At 39.9% G+C, this 20,021-nt stretch overlaps 1 protein-coding gene across 1 annotated transcript in view; it reads left to right on the top strand.

Moving 5' to 3' along the window:
* The window catches only part of CDS1 (CDP-diacylglycerol synthase 1), a 67,935-nt gene extending 50,877 nt beyond the window's left edge, over positions 1 to 17,058 (top strand). Inside the window, exons 8-13 of the mRNA XM_053922946.2 lie at positions 22 to 109; positions 1,978 to 2,046; positions 3,802 to 3,954; positions 8,082 to 8,201; positions 10,473 to 10,576; positions 14,260 to 17,058. Coding sequence (XP_053778921.1) covers positions 22 to 109; positions 1,978 to 2,046; positions 3,802 to 3,954; positions 8,082 to 8,201; positions 10,473 to 10,576; positions 14,260 to 14,389 — 664 coding nt within the window. The 3' untranslated portion in view covers positions 14,390 to 17,058. The remainder of the gene's footprint in view (positions 1 to 21; positions 110 to 1,977; positions 2,047 to 3,801; positions 3,955 to 8,081; positions 8,202 to 10,472; positions 10,577 to 14,259) is intronic.
* Positions 17,059 to 20,021: the final 2,963 nt, after the last annotated feature.

The following is a 20,021-nucleotide window of genomic DNA, read 5'->3' on the forward strand; positions in this document are numbered from 1 at the left end:
CTTTTCTGACTTTTTTTTTAGGTTCCTTGTCCCAATATCAAGTGTTATCTGCAATGATATAACTGCTTATCTTTTTGGATTTTTTTTCGGGAGAACTCCATTAATTAAGGTAATTAAAAAATATCTGAAGCAAGCCACTGCCTTAACCATAAAGATTAGCCACGGGAGAGAATTTCCGCCTTGGAGCTATTGCTCATTTTCCATTTCCAAGGGGCTGGGATTTCCCTGAGCTGTGCTCAGCAGTCAGAGAGCAGGGCCACGTTTCCTGTGCTGTCATCTGGGTTCGCCAGTAAGCTTTCTGTTGGCTCCTCAATGTGGGCCCAACACCATCAGTTACTGTCTCCCATGAGGCCCAGTGCCTCTTTCCATTGGTTTCTTCCTTCAGCTATTGTGCGATTTTCCAGAAAAGCCTTTCTTTGACTCTTCTCCCCCTCAGCTGTCTCATCCATCCCCTCCTTTACCAAACGTTTTGAAAGTGTACATTACACCATCTATACCTACTCATGTCCATTTGTAAGACTTTTACACCCAAACTTACTTCAAAAAAAAATTGAGGCCCTACAATAAAATATTGATAACATAAGTAATCAGGAAAAGTACATGTGAGCAGTACCATGTTGTTTTGCTTTAGATTTATTTGGTTCTTTTGGCAGGAGGCAAAGAAGGAAATGAATGAAGTTATCAGTTCTCATTTTGGGGGAGAAAGAAACAAACCAGTTCTTTAAAACCCTTCCATAAATTCTTTACCACAGAACAGCCCAGCACACGGCCTCAGGCTGAACACTAGGGGTACAAGGAAACTATTTTCTCAAGTTTCTAACACTGCTTCAGCACAAGAGCAAGTGATTCAAGACTTCTACACCAGCTGAGCAGAGTTTGGCTTAGGAAGCCTTCAGAGAGGCTGTTAATGGCTGTAGAAAACTCTCATTGTCTGATTTTGAATATAGATTTCTAGTGAATTTATAAGGCTGGATTAGTTGCATAATATATTCCGATGTAATTAAGTAAGTTCACCCCTAAATCAATATGCTATGGAACAATTTAATTTCATAAACTATCTTTAAAATAATCAGCAGGCACTTTTGAATTTCAGTGAACACTCAGTTCATGACAGTAATACTGAATTGTCTTAGGAGAAGATGATGCCATCCCTTTGCTGTGTCAGGATGTCAGGAAACCATTTCTGCCAACGCTCTTGACTTTGAGCTTTATGAACACAAGAGGTCTATAAAGAGCTCATGTAGCTCAGCTATTACCCATTTCTGTGTACAGAGACTTCCCTGGGATATACATTTGGCTTCTGCCGCTGTCGTTCCACTGAAAGGTTTGTCACAGGAGCCATCAGTGATCTGATGACCAGCTGCCTGTGCATCAGTGCTTGGGCTTTTCAGGGCACCCAAGGCAGTTACGCCGCCCACTCCTCCATGTTTTCCTCCTGCCCCTGCATCACCAGGTTCCAGGCTTCCCTCCAGATTTCTCTGCCTGAAAGCCTCATTGACTGAGAAACAATTGCTCTAATCTGAAACTAACAGTCTCTACTCTTAGAAATACAACATTTTATTTCTTCATGGAGACATAGATTGTGACCAAAGGGAGAAGGATATGCAAATACTTGGGGAGCAAATTCTGTATCTGGGCCTGTGGACCATTTTGCCATTTCAGAAGGAGCTCTATTGCGCTCATGGCCTTAGGAATACATGGAAATCTGTGTGCTGCAATATCTGTGTTTAGTTATCCTCATTCTATTTTTGCTGTATGTCTCATGTTTGAGGGCCTACTATGTGTTATGTACTTCTAGAGAAACTTGCAAATGAGTTGGCATCATGGAATGAGGAAAAAGGGTTGCAAATCCATTCCAAGGGAAAAAAAAGGAGAGATGTACGAGGTACTGTGGGAAGTCACTGAACAGAGCTTGCCATAAGGATTGTGTGTTTCCTGAGTGTAGTAACTCTTTTTAATTTTATTTGCTCTTTCTAGTTGTCTCCTAAAAAGACTTGGGAAGGATTTATTGGCGGTTTCTTTTCCACAGTCGTGTTTGGATTCATTGTGAGTTTGACTAAGATTTTTATTTTATTTATATTTTGAAAAATGTTAGCAAGTTTATCAGTCTATCCTAAACCTGAAAGAATTAAATCACAAAATGCTAATGATGTATTTATTGAAACCCACTAAACAGTCTCTATTCTGTACCCCACTAACCCTCTGAATCAGAACCACTTGGAGAGCTTAGTCAACATCTCTGTCCCAGCCCTGGCCAGGGTCAGTCAACTCCCCCAGTTGATTCAACTCCCCCACTAGGCCTGAGACCCTCTGCTGTGCTGTTGGGTTTTGGCAGCTTTGAGCAACTGTTCCTCCTTGTGGGGGACACAGGTGCTGGGCCAGGTGGTGGCCTTGAGTAAAAGCAGAGAATACAAATGATGATGAAGAGCTCTGCCTCCTTTACACCTGGTGCTACTGACTTAGCAAGAGCTTCTTGCTGTGACTCCAACGTGCAGGAAAATTGGTTAAAAATAATTGATACTCACTTTTAGCCATGAATAATGGATCTTGTTAATGTTTTAAAAATTAGTTTATAGTTATGGTATGTAGGTTTTTGTTAAAAGGCATATCATAAGAATCAATAAAGTAAAATGACTGGATATAAGATAAATATATATTTAAAAAATTACTGTTAGGAAGTTTAAATTTTTAAGAGTGTAGTCCCTGACAGTTCTAGAATATATTCCATAGCCAAATATAGAGTAACTCAAAACAACATGAAGCTTTGAGAGAGAGCAGTTATACAAGTAAATGAAAATATATCAGGTTCCTGGATGGGAAACTGTCATAATTCCTCTTTTTAATTTGTTAGTTTCATTCATTATCAATGAAAATTCCAATAGGAGTTAATAAAATTAATCAGTGTTTATGTTGTAGAATATTGATGAGATAATATGTTTATACATTACAAAGCAGGGATAATTAGAACATTATTAAGTTAAATAATACTACAAGAACCCGGTATTATTAAAGACTAAGTTAGAAATACCACAAGAATAGCCATATCATTGGAAAAAGATAAATAGCTACCCTGTAAGAATGTAATACATGACAAAAATAATGAGGAAGAACATGATATATTTTTTAATAAATAATTTTGAGGAAACTGGTTAGAAGCAAGAATCGGTTTATTACCATTCCTTGTGTCAGTTTGCACTTCTGTTAACCATTCTTGAACAATATAATGGGGTGAATGGCTACAAAAGAAGAGAGGATAGACTGTTGTCTAACAATTTAAATTTAAAATAACATATTTTGATTTATATATTTTCTTCCATGGCTAAGAACAGTTACATTAAAAATTGCAGTGATGTGGTCAGGAAAAGAATAAAGTTTAGTGGGTCAGGCAAGAACAATGGCATAAGAACTCCAGTCCTGTACTCTCCCATACCTTAATAATTGGTAGCTTCTACTAACATTGATGATGTGTACTTTAGAAAAGTCAAATCTTTCTGTAATCCTTGTTTGGATGTTTAAATCAGCTTCTTTTTCTCTTTCCCTTTCCCTCTTTTTGTTATGGTCATATAGAGATAATCTCATTGATTTCCAAAATGCCTTTGGTTTTCCAATGACTTTTCAAAGTCTTTTATTGGATCAGGTTTCACTGTTAACCTTTTTTGAGAATACAAAGCAGAATGTGAATGCAGAGAAACTTTGGCATTCTTTTTCTGGCCTTTGTGTTGATGCAAAACTCACACACACACATGCACACACATGTAATTCTTCATTCAATGTTTCATGAGCTCTTGCTTTGTTATTCAGGCCGCCTATGTGTTATCCAAATACCAGTACTTTGTCTGTCCAGTGGAGTACCGAAGTGATGTAAACTCCTTCGTTACAGATTGTGAACCTTCAGAACTTTTTCAGCTTCATAGTTATTCACTTCCTCCCTTTCTGAAGTCAGTGTTGAGACAGGTAAGATAAATACGGGTATGGATCCTTTATCCCCCAAATTAAGATTTTTATAAGAAATTGATTTCTAGTTAAAGGTGAGATCATATGGTATTTGTCCCTCACCGCCTGGCTTATTTCACTTAGCTCTCCAGTTCCATCCATGCTGTTGCAAAGGGTATAAGCTCCTTCTTTCTATAGAAGAAAAAAGCAAACAAAATATAACCAGAGACATTGAAGTTAAGAACAATCTAACAATAGCCGGGGGGGGGGGGGTGGGGGGGCGGGGACAGTGGGAAGAGGGGATTACAAGAACTACTATAAAGGACACATGGACAAAATCAAGGGGGAGGGTGGAGGTATGGGAGGGAGGGGGGTTCATCTGGGGTGGGGTGGGGTGGAGGGATGGGGAGAAAAGGCATACAACTGTAATTGAATAACAATAAAAATTTTAAAAAAAGAAATTGATTTCTGTAGAATTTTTAATTATATGATACATAAGTGGTTTCACTATCTGCTTAGCATCAATAATATATTCTAGCACTTTGTAATTTCCCTTTCCTGAACATAAAATGAATATTACTGTCATAAACCTATTGTTTATTAAGAATTTACTTGCCTAATGGTTTGAATACTGATGATAATTTATCTTGTATTTGTTTGAAAATATTTAAAAATATTTCTTAGATCTCTACAACTTGAATGAATTACAGTAAGTTTCACATGTAACTGGCATGATTTGTCTCAATTTAAAAATTAAAGTTCCAGCCAACATGGAGGCATAGGTAGACTGTCCCTCCTTGTACAACCAAACGAAGGACAACAACAAATTTAAAAACAATAAAAAATTTAAAAAATAAATAAAACACACTTAGAAAGAAAAAAAAATAAAAACAAAAAACAACCAGAACTGCCAGAAAATCAAACTGTATCGAAGTCCGACAACCAAGGAGTTAAAAAAGAAACATTCATTCAGACCAGTAGGAGGGGCGGAGATGGGCAGCCAGGAGGAGAGGACTCTCAGCAAGACAGCAGATGGAAGACCCGGCCAGGTGGCAGATTGCGAACAGGGCAGTCCCACATTCGCGTGCAGATAAACCGGGAGGAACAACTGGGGAGCCAGACCAAACAACCTAGGGTTCCAGCTGAGGGAAATAAAGCCCCAAACCTCTGATTGAAAACACCTGTGGGGGTTGAGGCACCAGTGGGAGAAAATCCCAGGCTCACAGTAAAGTTCAATGGAGAGACCCAGAGGGTCCTAGAAGATACACAAAACCACCCACCTGGGAATCAGCACCAGAAGAGCCCAATTTGGTTGTGGTTAGCAGGGGCAGTGACTGAAATTCGGCAGAGAGCAGAGCAAGGGCATTGTTCCCTCTCGAACCCCTCCCCCACATACAGCATCACAATGCAGTGACCAGGGTTGCTCTACCCTGGTGAACACCTAAGGCTCTACCCCTTACAACGCAACAGGTGCATCAAGACAAAAAAAAAAATATGGCCCAAATGAAAGAACAGATCAAAGTTCCAGAAAAAATGCAACTAAGTTACAAAGAGACAGCCAACCTACTAGATGCACAGTTCAAAACATTGGTAATCAGGACGCTCACAGAATTGGTTGAATTTGGTCACAAATTAGATGAAAAAAATGAAGGCTATGCTAAGTGAAATAAAGGAAAAAATATATAATAGGGAACCGACAGTGAAGGGAAGGAAACCAGGACTCAAATCAATGGTTTGGAGCAGAAGGGAGAAAGAAACATTCAACCAGAACAAAATGAAGAAACAAGAATTCAAAAAAATGAGGAGAGGCTGAGGAACCTTTGGGACAACTTTAAATGTTCCAACATCTGAATCATAGGGATGCCAGAAGGAGAAGAGGAAGAGCAAGAAACTGAAAACTTATTTGAACATATCATGAAGGAGAACTTCCCCAATGTGGCAAAGGAAACAGACTTCCAGGAAGTCCAGGAAGCTCAGAGAGTCCCAAAGAAGCTGGACCCAAGGAGGAACACACCAAGGCACATCATAATTACATTACCTAAGATTAAACAGAAGGAGAGAATCTTAGAAGCAGCAAGAGAAAAGCAGACAGTTACCTACAAAGGAGTTCCCATAGGACTGTGAGCTGATTTCTCAAAAGAATCCTTGCAGACAAGAAGGGGCTGGAAAGAAGTATTCATAGTCATGAAAGGCAAGGACCTACATCCAAGATTACTGTATCCAGCAAAGCTATCATTTAGAATGGGAGGGCAGATAAAGTACTTCCCAGATAAGGTCAAGTTGAAGGTGTTCATCATCACCCAGCCCTTATTATATGAAATGTTAAAGGGACTTATCTAAGAAAAAGAAGATAAAAAATATGAACAGTAAAATGACCACAAACTCACAGTTAACAACTGAACCTAAAAAAAAACAAAACCAAAAACAAAGTAAGCAAACAACTAGGACAGGAAGAGAATCACAGAAATGGAGATCACATGGAGGGTTATCAGTGGTGGAGTAGGAGGGGAAGAGAGGGGGAAAAGGTACAGAGAATAAGTAGCATAAATGGTAGGTAGAAGATAGACAGGGGGAGGGTAAGAATAGCATAGGAAATGTAGAAGCCAAAGAACTTACATGTATGACCCATGGACATGAACTAAAGGGGAGGATGTGGGTGGGAGGGGGTGTGCAGGGCAGAGGGGAAAAAAGGTAGAAATGGGAAAACTGTAATAGAATAATCAATAAAAAATATTTTTAAAAGAATTAATTAAAATTCACCAGCTCAAAAATTCCTTGATTTTTTTTTTAGGGGACCTTTACTAGTACAGAAAGCTATTGCTTCTAAAAATCAATTTCCCAGGTAACAGGATTAAACAGAACAAAACAAACAGAACAAAAAAACCCAGCACTCACAGAAGCACACAACAGTGAGGTGATTACAGGAGGGAAAGTGGATGGAGAGGTAGAAGAGGGTAAAGGGTGGACAAATGGTGATGGACGGAGACGTGACGGGGTGGTGAACACACAGTACAGTGTACAGATGAAGTGTTACAGAACTGTGTACCTGAAACCTATATAACATTTTTAACCAGTGTCACCCCAATAAATTCAATAAAAGTCAGTTTCCCTTCCAAAAGCACACTGCTGCCATTTAATGGCAACCTTGAGGTCTCTCACTAGGGATGGCAACATGCTGGCCTGCAGAGCCCTGCTGAGGGGCGCCGTCAGGACTGGAGGGCGCTTACTGAGAATGAGGAAGCAGATAATTGTGTCTACACATGTGTGCCTGTGTGTATCTGAAACATCTTAACTAAAGTCCGTAACTTTTGAGAAGAGGTTAACCAAAAATTTTTTCTCTCCTTGAGTACTCAATACATGGATTCCAAGAATTTTCTTTCAATGTCCAAGCCATCTGCTATCTGCTGTAAAACTCGATAGTGCCAGTCTTTGATTAGGTTTGGAAACAGGTCCAAAGATTGGTGTTCTCAATAATGGTTATAAAACCACACCCGCTGTGCACTGTCTACACTTTGTAGTTTCAGTTTATTTAAAGTGGAGCAAGAACCAAGAATTTAGAAAACAATTTGCAGAATTCTCAATTTTTATGATCTCTGCAAGTCTTTTATAATTGTCTTGTGGATACACATTTTGGTACACTTTTAAAAGCAACTAATTTTCCAACTTATTTTCATGTGTTTCCACAGCACTTAGTATTAAGAGAAAGACCAACTTTCCCCTCACTTTGTGGTATAAAATTAAAGTGAAAAAAATGCAAAATTTAATGTATTATATAATTACAAAAACAAAGTGCTGTTGATAAAAAACAAATTCAGAAATTGACTCAACTGATTCTTGGTAAGTCTCCAACTCAGGTGCTGTAGAGATTTCTGGGTGAACTATATAAAGTAGCCGGTCGGCTGCAGGCCTTCCTTGTGCCAGGCACTGTGAGTGCGCGGGGGAACGCAGAGTGCTGGCTGAGGGGAGGGTGACCGTGAGAGTTCCTAATGTATTTTTCTCCCATGATCGTGAAAGGTTGTGAAAGTAACAAAAATGTGGTTAACGCTTTGACTTATTGTTCACATCATGGTTCCTAGTGTAGGTGGCATGCTCAAGCACAATCTTAATGCAGTTAGCCCCAAGCTCTCCCCTCTTTTGTTCCCCTTTAGGAAACAGTGAGCTTGTACCCCTTCCAGATACATAGCGTCGCTTTTTCAACTTTTGCATCTTTGATTGGTCCATTTGGAGGCTTCTTTGCCAGCGGATTCAAAAGAGCTTTCAAAATCAAGGTATATTCTTTGTTATATCATTAAAGAATATAATTAACATTAGATAATGTAATATAGTTAGAATTTGGTTCTCTATTGGTCTCACACATTAAGCCTTTGGGCAAAAACCATTGGTTTCAGCCTCACAGAAATGCTTCCTGGTTGATTTGAGTATATTCTCTCTTGCTAGGTTTTGGTCAAACCATGTCATGTCAGCCTCTTGTATAGAAATGGCAAGATGTTATGTGTTACTGAATGTTGAGACAGGCGCAGAATCTTGGTCCTTCAGTGCTCATCCAAGAATCCAGCCAGGAATTGTCTGAAGATTAGTGTCCTGCCAGCCTCACTTCAAGGGACTGACAGGGGCACTTTTGAATATGTAGCCTTCCATCCTACTAGATCAGGGGCCAGCAAACTGTTTTGGGGTAAAACAGTTTATATTAATAATCATGTTTATTAATCATATCTTAACCACTCAACTCTGAGCTCTGCCATTGTTGTATGAAAGCCTGGCAGACAATATGTTAATGAGTAAGCATATTATTTACTTTGTAAATAGTTAATAAAACTTTATTTACAAAAACAGGCAGCAGACTGAATTCGATCTGTGGGACATAGTTTTCTGATCCCTATCCCAGATACTTAAAATTACCCTTGTGTTCGCCCTGGCTGATGTGGCTCTGTGGGTTGAACGCTGGCCTGTGAACTGAAAGGTCACTGGTTTGATTCCTGGTCAGGGCACATGCCTGTGTTGTGGGCCAGATCCCCAGTTGGGGGTGTGCCAAGAGGCAGCTGGTCCATGGTTCTCATACATCCTCAATGTTTCTCTCCCTTCCTTCCTCCCTCCCTTCCTCTCTCTCTAGAAATGAATAAAGTCTTTTAAAAATTAAAATTACCCCTATGTTTTAAGCTAGATTCTCATAAAGTGAAAACATATTTACCCTATTATCTCAGCTTTCCTCATGTGATTTCTTTAAGTTAAGATTGAATGTTGTGCCATTAGAAGTTAGAGAGGGCAGGTCTCTCTGAGGTGGCATTTGAGCAGGGATCTGAGAAAAGGAGGAGAATGAGTCCTGCAGAGAAATTTAAGGAAGAGCATCCCAGGGAGTGCAAAGGCACAGAGGAACTAAGTTGCATGTTGAAAAGAGTAAGAACAGTTGGGCTGATCAGACTGCAGGGGTTGGTGGGGCTAGATCACGTAGGGCCCCAGAAGCCAGGGAAATAAGTGAGCTCAGTGAGGACTTGAAATGGGGCAGATAGTATGTAAAGTGAAGTGCAAAGGCATATAAGATGATGTCTCTGTTCTCAAGATGCTCACCGCCCACCAGGGCAGTTAAGACTCGTCTACAAAGAGCCACAGTAACAGCCATGCATGGCTGGTGTCCCGTAAGGGATGCACACAGCAAAGGGGAACTGAGTTACCCTGGCTGTCTGTGCTTTGGTTAGTAGAGAAGAGGAGGAAGAAAATGTGTCGGAAAAAATTAACCAAAGATTTTCTCAATAATTGTTTTAAACAGAGAAGTGTTATATTTAGAATGGTATTTTCTTTAATGGTCTCCAGTCTAAGGATTCCTGTTGAACAGTGAGACCTTTTTGCATGTCTGCAATGAAGATGTAATTGCTATAGCATTTTAGATATTTTCAGGTTGTCTGAGTAAACTGGAAGAGGGAATTAGTCACAGCCATTTCCTGGGCACTGAGAAATGTGCCTATGTCTGTACAATCAATTTGCAGAGGTTTACTAACCAATCCCTCAATTTAATGGACTAATGTGTCCCAAATGAATTATCTATTTTTATTTTCTTTTTACCTCAATGCTTAAAAAAAGAAGAAACATTTATCATAGTAGTAAAATATTTATTTCAGAGTCAGAACTCTGAGGATCAATGTGAGAGCCAGATGTGCATCTGTCAGCAGCACTGAAATAGCTCCCTTAAAGAGTTTCTGCTTAGACAGAAAAATACTGTAAAAATATTAGATTAGTAGTAGCTGATAGCTCTTTTGATTTAGAAAAAGTTTTATTAATTAAAAAAGTACCAGGTTTAATTAATATTTAATTAGTGTTATTTGAATGTTTCTGGTTAATTCAGTAATTTTTCTAATGTGGGCATGTATTCATAAGATATGGTTTTAATTTGTTAGACATGTTCTAAGAAGTTTGTACTTAGTGGGAAATTCCAATAGTAAAGTATTTTCCTTACTGTCCATGATGCCAAAGAGACATTTTCAGCTAAGAATTTTATAGCAATTAATAGTTTGAAAATGTGCTAATTTGTTGGTTTGTTTTTGAAGGATTTTGCAAACACCATCCCTGGGCATGGCGGGATAATGGACAGATTTGATTGTCAGTATTTGATGGCAACGTTTGTGCATGTCTACATCACAAGCTTTATAAGGTACTTTTAGATTTTAAAATGTTTTCATACTTGGTTTCTTGAATCTCTCATTCCATAGGCATGAGTTTGAATGAGTTATTTTTTCTGTCAGTGCTGACTGATAATATTGAAAGGGAACGGTGGCCCCTGGAGCTGTGCCAGTCACACCGGAGCCTGAGCAGTCTGGCTAAATTATAACTACTTTATGTACATTTGAACTGAAAAAAAAATAGTATGTCTTAATGGTCTTTATAGGGCCAAGTTAAAATCCATTTGCTATGGATGGTACTAGATTAGAACATCAGAAGATATAATTTCTCAGTTGTGGGTATGGGAATGATGGTGAATATAAAGAATTAAAAAGGCGGACACAGTACTTCACCCAGTTCACCATTTATTGCTTGAGGGCCTGTATGTAGTGAGTAATGTCCGAGGCGTGAATATAGCTAAGAAGAAAACAAACCAAGTCCCTGCCCTCAGGCCTACCTTCTTATTGGGGAGTTGGAGAGAAAAGGGGCAGAATAAATATAGCTTGTTGTGTGGTTACAAGTGCCACAGAGAAACATAAAACCAGCCAGGGGATTGTGGTTGTGTGGGTGGAATGGGGTGCATGGAGGGGTATTACTATTTCCTATAGGGTGGTTTCTTCTTGGTTTTTAAAACTTAATATTTTAGGTCTGCCCTGAAATGCCCCTTTGGGGTGTGAAAGCTAACCACATGTTAATTTTGTTTTCTGTGTTTTCTACTAGTGCCTAAGAGACCATGGATTTCCTTCACAGACTCATGTAGAATGAAACTGTATTTATATATCCCCAAATACACATTTTAAATATATACCCATAACAGCATGAGAATTTTTGTATTAAACTTATTATTTTCCCTGAGTAGTGTTTTTAGGAATTTATATTTTTCTTGAGTAGTTGTTAGTTTATCTATTTCATTAATCTTTTCAAAGACTCAAATTCTGGCATTGTGAACTTTATTGTATATTTGTTTTTCATTTCACTGATGGCCATTCTCATCTTTCATTCCTTCATCTTTCTTTAGGTTCAATTTGCTATTCCTTCTCAAGCTTCTAGAGATAAAGTTTACATTATTGATTTTCAGTCTTCTTGTCTAATATACTCACCTATGATCATAAATTTCTTCTAAAGTACTGCTTTATTCTCATCCTAGATGTTGTAGTTGTATTTAATTATTCCATTACAAATGTTTTCTGATTTCCAGCATTATATCTTCCTTGACATGCAGATTATTTAGAAGTATATTGATTCATTTCCAAACAAATGGATATTTTTCTCATTCTCCTTCCCTTGTTGGTTTTTGCCTTAATTCCACTGTGGTCAGAAAGCATACTCTATTATTTCAGTATTTAACATTAGTCGAGGCTTGCTGTGTACATCAGTGTGCCGTCTGCGCAGGAACTTGTCTGCACACGGGAAGCGAGTGTGCATTCAGCTGTTCCTGGTCCGAGCCTCACGTGTGTGTGTCAGCTGGGTGAAGTTCAGCGAGATCCATACTGACCTTGTTTTGTTTTTTTCTGTCCCATCATTGTCTCAGTTTCAAAGAGAAGAGCTTTGTCAAAAAAATCTCCCACTATACTTGTAGATTTACCTATTTTTACTTTCGGTTGTTTTTGCTTTATATATCTTGAGTTTGTACTAAGTATATGCACATTTAGGCCTGTCATATCTCCCTGTCGAGTCACTCCGAATGTCATCATAAAATGTCCACCTTTATAAACTACTTGCTTAAAGCTATTTTGTTGGCTATTAGAGTAGCTACATCAGCCTCTTCTGGTTAGTGTTTGCATATATTTTTTTGTCCATCATTTTATTTTTTAGCATCCTTTTATCCTTATATTGAAAGTATGTTTTTCTTTCCTAACAAGCATATAACTGGATTTTGGTTATTTGTTTATAACCCAGTTGACAATCTTTGTCTTTTTATTTGGAGTGTTCAGTCTATTTCTGCGATGTGTTAACTGCTGTATTTGAGGATTAGTCAGTGGTTAAGCCCTCAGGACTCTGTTTTCAGATGTCAGCTTTGAGGGCATTAACTTATACCCCTCCCTCCCCCACCCCTCCCTTCCTCTCCTCTCCTCTCTCCTCTCCTCTCTCCTTTTCTTGAACCTGCATTTCTCCCAGGAGAGAGAAGTCATGCTGAAAGCCACGTTGTGTGCCATTTGAAAGCAAATATTTAGACTATTAGAAATACAGTGCTAGAGCCAGGATGCAGCCAGCTGGGAGCACCTGCTGACAACTTTGCATTAAGCTGAACTTGCTAGAAAAGCCTTCCTTTCCTCTGTGGGCCCTTACTCAGGGTTTATGTTATAAAGCTGCTGAGTCTTTTGAAGAAATGTTAGACAAGCCGAGTCCTGACCTGAGTAGACTGGGTCCATGAAAGATGCGTGGCTGCAGTTTCCCGGCCTCTGTGGGAAGGTGGCCCTGGGACGGCTGCATCCCAGGACTGCGCGATCTTTGAAATCCAAGATTCTCCTTGGGAGGTCACTACGTAGCAGGCCTTTCTTTGTTACTAGGTCATCTACTTCCCATAACTCCATTTGAGCTGAACAGTTCTTATTGTAAGTCATAAATTTAATTAACCCTATAAATGTCTTTCTCTGTACCATTCTGCAAATACTGCTTTTGTGTTTTTCCCATTGGATTTTCCAAGCTGCCCTTCACAAAAAACTAAACCATACTCTTCTATTCAAGTGGACTGTAGAAATGTCAAAGGATAATACACATACATTGAAATCTGAATTAGGTTCATTCTGAATTTGACAAAATAGCGCTTCAGAAGATCACACAAGTGATCTCCAATTTATAAATGGAGAGCCCAGGGGTGTCACAGCAGGGAAAGGTGAGAGGGTAGGAGTCCTGTTCTGGCCTTTCCCAACCCAGAGTGCACCAGTGAGGGTGGGAAGACGAGGAATATTGGAGAAGCTCACTCAGAGGGAGCCCTCAAGGGCAGGGTCCTGTGCTGGCTGCAGAGTGCATCACATCACTGGCCTTGGGCACTAGGATTCAACCTGGGCTCATCTCTTCCCCACTGTGACCACTGGGGGCAGTGGGTGAGGAAAGCAGGGCTCTCCTCCTCCTCCTCCTTTCAATTAGGGCAGAGCTGCTGTTCTTTTGTTTCTTATAATGGAGTTTACATAAGACTCTCTTTGAACAAAGGCTGTGTCACCTGCTGGCCATGTCAGGTAGGAATTCAGGGCTAGGCTCAGAATCCATGTGTCTTGCCTCTTGAACCTTCATAGTTCCCTGGAGTGTTTCTTCAAAAAATACCTTCCATTGTCTGAAATTTCACTCCTTTCCTTACAGGATAGTTTTTGTGTCTTGGTCAATTTCAGGATTCGTTATCCATCCCCACCTCTAATTCGCAGGTTGCCCTTTTGAGGCTTTTTGTAGAGCCCAGATCTGCACCCCCCGTATCGCCTAGTGTTGTTCCTGGGTTTTGTGTTTGTGCATTCTTACCATATCTAGACTGTGTGCCTCTGAATGGAGAAACATTTGGATTTACTTTCCCACTATTGACACTATCATTGGACATTAAAGTGAGCTCTGATCAAGAGCTGTTTCAATTCTGTAAAGATTGATCCTCTACAACTTAAATGCAGGGTTTACTTTAAATTGTGGGTATATGCTTTCTTTGACTCTTTAAAATAGCATGAACTTTCTTTTTCGCTTTGTTATCAGGGGTCCAAATCCCAGCAAAGTGCTACAGCAGTTGTTGGTGCTTCAACCAGAACAACAGTTAAATATATATAAAACCCTGAAGACTCACCTCATTGAGAAAGGAATCCTGCAGCCCACCTTGAAGGCATAACTGGATCCAGAGAGGGAAAGGCTGAATTGACAATAAAGAATTCTACTGAAAAGCTCTGACCGATGAAATTTTGTAAATGTACAGAAAAAGGTTGAAAATACAATAGCTTGCAGATTTACAGACATGAATGTTTCTTCTCTTAAATTACTGTGAATACTGAACAAACACTTGATCTAAGTTATGAAATATGTAGCAAATCATTACCAAAATATCCTGTACTTTTTCTAAAGTGTGTTTTCTGATGTGAACTTCCTTTCCCTTACTTGCCATTTTCATAATTCAAAAGACTTGTTTTAAAAGAGTCAAATAGTATAAAATGAGTAAATTGAAGAGGTCTTAAGAGTGCTCCTGGCAATGTGCCCTTTGCACAAATATTTACTTTTGCACTTGGAGCTGCTCTCAACTTTAGCAGAATGTTTTATGTCAGGCACAAAAGGAAGCTAGTGCTCCTCTTTTAGTTTGAAGTATTTTCTGAAGGGCTGAGTTGTATCCAAAAAAAAAAAAAAAAAAAAAAACGTCCACTTTTCAAGGTAAGTAAGTAATCATTTTCTAGAGGAAAACTTTCCACTTTCAGGTAGGTTTGAAATTCAAGAGAGGTAGGCTGAAATTTCTAACTTTATTGGCTGACATCAAACTCTACTTCTGATAAAGTTGTTTGCAAATGTAATATCGCAAAAATTTTCAAGAGGAACAAAGGAGAACTCTGCTATGAAGAGCATAACGTATGTGTCCTCCACAGATTGTCAACAGATGACAGTAGCTCAGGAGACAGCATAAGACTATGATATGTGGCACAGCCTACCTCTTGGTCAAGTTCTCCGCTTTTCCTTGTGCACTGGTTTTTGTAGTTTTGTAGCCACGAGCACAAAAGATCAATGTCTAGGGGAGTGAGTAGGGCTGTGGCTGAGGCAGAGAGGAGGGTGCTCAGCTGATCGAGTGACCCATCATCTCTGGATAAGGCCCTGCATGTTGGTGTCCCGGGTGCCTCCCTCCCAGTTTCCTATGCAGCCCACAGGACACTCACCTGGCAAGAAGGGAGACCTGACTGGAGACCCAGCCTCAGAATCACTCCATGATAGCAGCTAATCTCTGGCCCTTTCCTCTTTCACATCATGTTGTAAAACCTGAGGACATCTGCTCATGACATTTTTCTTCCAAGAATGAAAACAAGCAGGAAGTGATGCCCACCAAGAACAAAAGCACACGAATGCCAAACCTTTCTCTGATGGACTGGACCCTATAACCGGATGAGGAAAAGTTTCTTATCAGTGAATGTAAATAAGCTAATGTTGCTATGTGCTCTTTATAACCATACTTATTGTATTGAAGAGTCAGCAATAAACCTTTGAAAATTGTCTATTGTTCCTTAGCTAAATGTTCAGAGGAGAAATAGATATATTTTAAAGAATGTTTTACTAATGAAAAGAGTAAATATTTTCGTTTAAATCAGAAACAAATTTCAATTATTTTATATTTCTGTTCTACTACTATACCTGCAATCCAAGATTGTAGCTATGCCTGGGCTCCACAGCATTCCTGGGTTGTAACTGTAACTAGCAGCTTCATCATGTGCACCCCACGGTTATAGTAGATACAGTCAAACTCAGTACCAAGAGTCCGTTTTCTTGGTTTGGCGTGCGTTCAGTCGGTTCATCATGACTGGGTGTATTCAGTCAGCCTTATTTCACACTATTCCATAAAAACGTAGAATTGGCATCAGAAATGTTATTACACGAGGAAATGATCACTTTTAAAATCAGGCTACCTACAAGTTAATTTTCAGCATCTCTCATTATTTGCCTCATAAAAGCTCCACATGTTGATCATAAAAGAATTTAGCATACCAAAGTTTAAAAGTAAAATGAAAATTTTGGAATAGTAGCTCATGTTGAAAACTTGGTGATTTGCACAGTAAGAACTCCTTGGAGATACACAGTTCCCTTGCATTTTCTTTATAGAGTAATTGGTGAGACACTGCAATGCAGGATTATCAGAGAGCATCACTGAATACATGTATTATAAAATAGATATTATAATAAAATAATTAAGCTAGAAATATTTGGGGTCACAGTAATAGCTTTCCTCAGATATACTTTTAGAGTTGGGTGTACATTATTCTATATGTAAAAAAGTAAATTCTTTTAACAGAGCTCTAAAGTAACTTTTTAGTGCACTTTTATAACATGTATATTAAAATAGAAGATATTTTATCAGAAGATAGCCATAAAACCCTGACTTAGATCCTTTTTATATTTGCACTGTGAAGAGGGCTTGAATTCTAGTATAGCAACATGGTGACAGAAAAATGAAAGACTAGGAACTTCCTTCAGAGTAATGACTAGTTGTTCCAGATTTGCTATTTTCGAAGGGGCTCTAATGGTACTAATTGCTTAACTTTTTAATCTGTGGATGCAAATGTGTCCTTGGTGTTTTTCCTTTCGTGGTGGTGCGTATATGTTTACTGTCTGAAAATAAAAAGACCGCACCCACCCACCTTTTTTTTTCCCCATTTACTTTGGTTTGAACATAGTATCACCTTGTTCAGTGAAAAAGAAAAAGTCAAAACAATGTACATATATTGTATATGGGCAGGAGATAGCTTATGATATGTGTCAATCAGTTCTTGAATCTTTTACTGAAACATAGGAAAATAAAACAAGTAAATCACATTTTGACTTTGTTGTGCCATTTTCTCAGTGGAGAAGAAACGTTCAAGGGTTTACTAAATGATGTTGGATAAATAGAAGTATTGTATATTGTGCATTTTCCATCACCAGCACCTACAGTGACATCTTCAGGGATGGTGATAACTAAGTTCTGGTGAGGATTGATCATGTGTGTTTGTTGAGAGGTGATGTCCTTTTAATGGAGTAAGTACTGATTTTTTTTGAAGATAAGAATTTTATTTTTTAATTATATTTTATTGCTTATGCTATTACAGTTGTCCAATTTTTGCCCCTTGGCTCCCCTCCACCCAGCATTCCCCCTCCCTCAGGCCATCCCCATACGATTGTTCATGGGCCATGTGTATAAGTTCTTTGGCTACTCCATTTCCTAGGCTGTACTTTACATTCCATGGCTATTCTGTAAAGAGTAAGTACTGAATTTCTATGTCATTTGCCACAGTTTATACACGTTTACTTTTGTGACTGATCCAGTCCCACTAGAGCATTAAGTTGTGTGAATACTGAATGGCACCTGTTTTGATTGGCCATTGTGTTCCCAGGGTCTGGCTCAATGCCAGCATCCCTAGGCCCTCAAGCTTTGGAACAAATGAAAGGGTTTGGAGTCTAAAGACTTAACTGTGCACATTCCCACATGTGTCACCTGGACAGCCCTTCCCTGCCTAACCCATTGTTCTTTTTAACAAAGCTTTGAGATGGGCTTCATTATTCCTATTGCTGGGGTCACTTTAAGGGTTAAGTAAAAACTTATGAGTGGGCCTTGATTTGAGTCCAGCCTAGAGGAACTGATTAGTAATCCTGAGATTCCTTTCTTGTTCTCTGCTCCTCTCTTTTTGCCCATCTACTGTGGGAAATGGCAGTTTGGTAGAAGTGAACAGAAAGGTTGCCAACAGAGGGGATGTAACAGGGTGCAGCCAGCCCTCCCCCACACCCCGCCAAAGAGGGATTTGTAACCAGGTGTAGAACTTGGGGTATCCTGGAAATATTAAAAATATAGGATATCCTCACCCCCACAAATCTGAACTGGGGGATGGGACACATGGAGCAGGGCCATTGAGAGTTATTTTGCATAGCAACAGGTTGGCCATCTTCATACCTGATATGCAAAAGTGGTTATTGTACATATCTATAACAGCTGGCTAGCTTCATAGATATGTTAAGTAGATGTGGCCATGCTTTGAGCCAGGGAGATGGGAGTGACTTTGACCGATGATGTAACTGGGAGGCAGCTCCCCCTGGTTACAGAGCCTGTGTGAAAGCTTGGCGATGGCTCCATGCCATGGGGCCAGACTTGCTCGGACTTACTATGGCAGCCCAGAAAAGCTGGAATAGTATGGGAATGCTGGCAGGTGTAGGAGATTGTGGGAGGAGTCAGAAATGGGGCTGCAGAAGAAGATTTGTGCTGGGATTTAAACCCGGGCATGGCAGCCATATGGGTGGACCACGCTGGTTTGGGGGAACCACGTGGTTTTGGGGCTCCCTTAAACATGCAGCTTAGGAAGCAGGAAAGCAAAATGTAGCAGCCATGCAGAGCTCTCTCTCTTAGCAGGAAAAATCTAGGAGAGAGTTGCAGGAAGGTAAGGGGTGAAAGGACTCTTTCTGGTGAGCCATGAGGAGGTGCAATATGGTTTTGGATTAAGAACTGGAGATTCTGGCAACACAGCTAATGGTGCTGGGAACCTCAGGAGGCCTGCCAGCCAAGCACAGATTACTGGGAAGAACCAGGGGCTAGCTGAGCCAGAGACTTATATTTTTTCCCTGAGATACAGTACCCTTGCCTGGGCAAAAAGGGGAAGGACTGTGTGTTCGTGGGTGTTTTAAGGGACTTTGGAATTTTAACAAAGACATTAAGTCATTATTCTAAGTCTGTGTAACTTTTGAATAAATAGTTCCTTTCCTTTTCACTGAACTCTGCATTAAAAGCCATAATTCCTAAGGGCAGCAGGCAAGGTGAACCTAGTACAGGGGGACCCCGGGATAGAGGGGGGTTCATTTGGTAACAGTATCTTGGCCCCCATCCACAGGTCTATTCTGTCTGTAACAGGGAGAACCTTGAATCACCAGGTAACATCAAGAGTCACTGAGTGAGGGTTGACGAATGGATAGTTATCTGATGGTGATGAAGGTAGTTTTCAAAAGGAGCAGAGAGAATACATCCTGGTTCTTTAATATGTACAAAGGATGTAGATGGGTAAAGCAAAAGCCATGTTGCCCAGAGGGAAATCATTGAGGGGCAGTCCAGCTGAAGGTGTCTCAGCAAGTGAATGAAATCTCAAACTTACAGCACAACAGGGTGTGGGATTTGGAATTTAAGTCCTCAGACCTTCCTCTCCACTGTGCACTCGGCTGGAGGTTAAGGAATCCAGGTGGTTTTCTATTCAAGAATGTGCAATACCAAACTTCTGACAGAACCTAGAAGAGTAAGAAGTTTGAAGAACATATTTGAATAAATTATGGTTTTTTATCAGTTTTCATAAATCTCAAAATCTTATGAAAATAAACCAGAGGCTTCCCCTAGTATAGGTAAGACACATTTGAGGGATGAGTCCTAGATGGTGACATAGGTAGCCACTGAGCTTGCCCCCTCCCAGGAACACATCAAATGCACACCTATAGTTAGAGCGATTCCTCCTCAGAGACAACTGTGAGCCAATTGAACAGCTGCACAAGAAGCAAGAAAAAGGGATGCATAGAGAAGGTCAGGAAAACACAAGAGCTGTCCAGGAGCTGAAGGAACAGCCCAGGGCCAGAGGCACCAGTGAGCACCATTGTTTACATTTCTCCGGCACATGGATAACGGGCAGGAGCTGCATCCAGTTTCTCTTGCTAACCTGCAGGGCACTGTAGCGTGTCCCCAGCCACCCCTCTGTAGCTAGAAACATGAGGGAGCCATAGTGCACACAAGGTGCCCCTCTACCTGAAAACTGATTCAGCAGGCACAGCAAGGT

Source organism: Desmodus rotundus, chromosome 4, assembly GCF_022682495.2.
Source record: "Desmodus rotundus isolate HL8 chromosome 4, HLdesRot8A.1, whole genome shotgun sequence".
Lineage (NCBI taxonomy): Eukaryota > Metazoa > Chordata > Mammalia > Chiroptera > Phyllostomidae > Desmodus > Desmodus rotundus.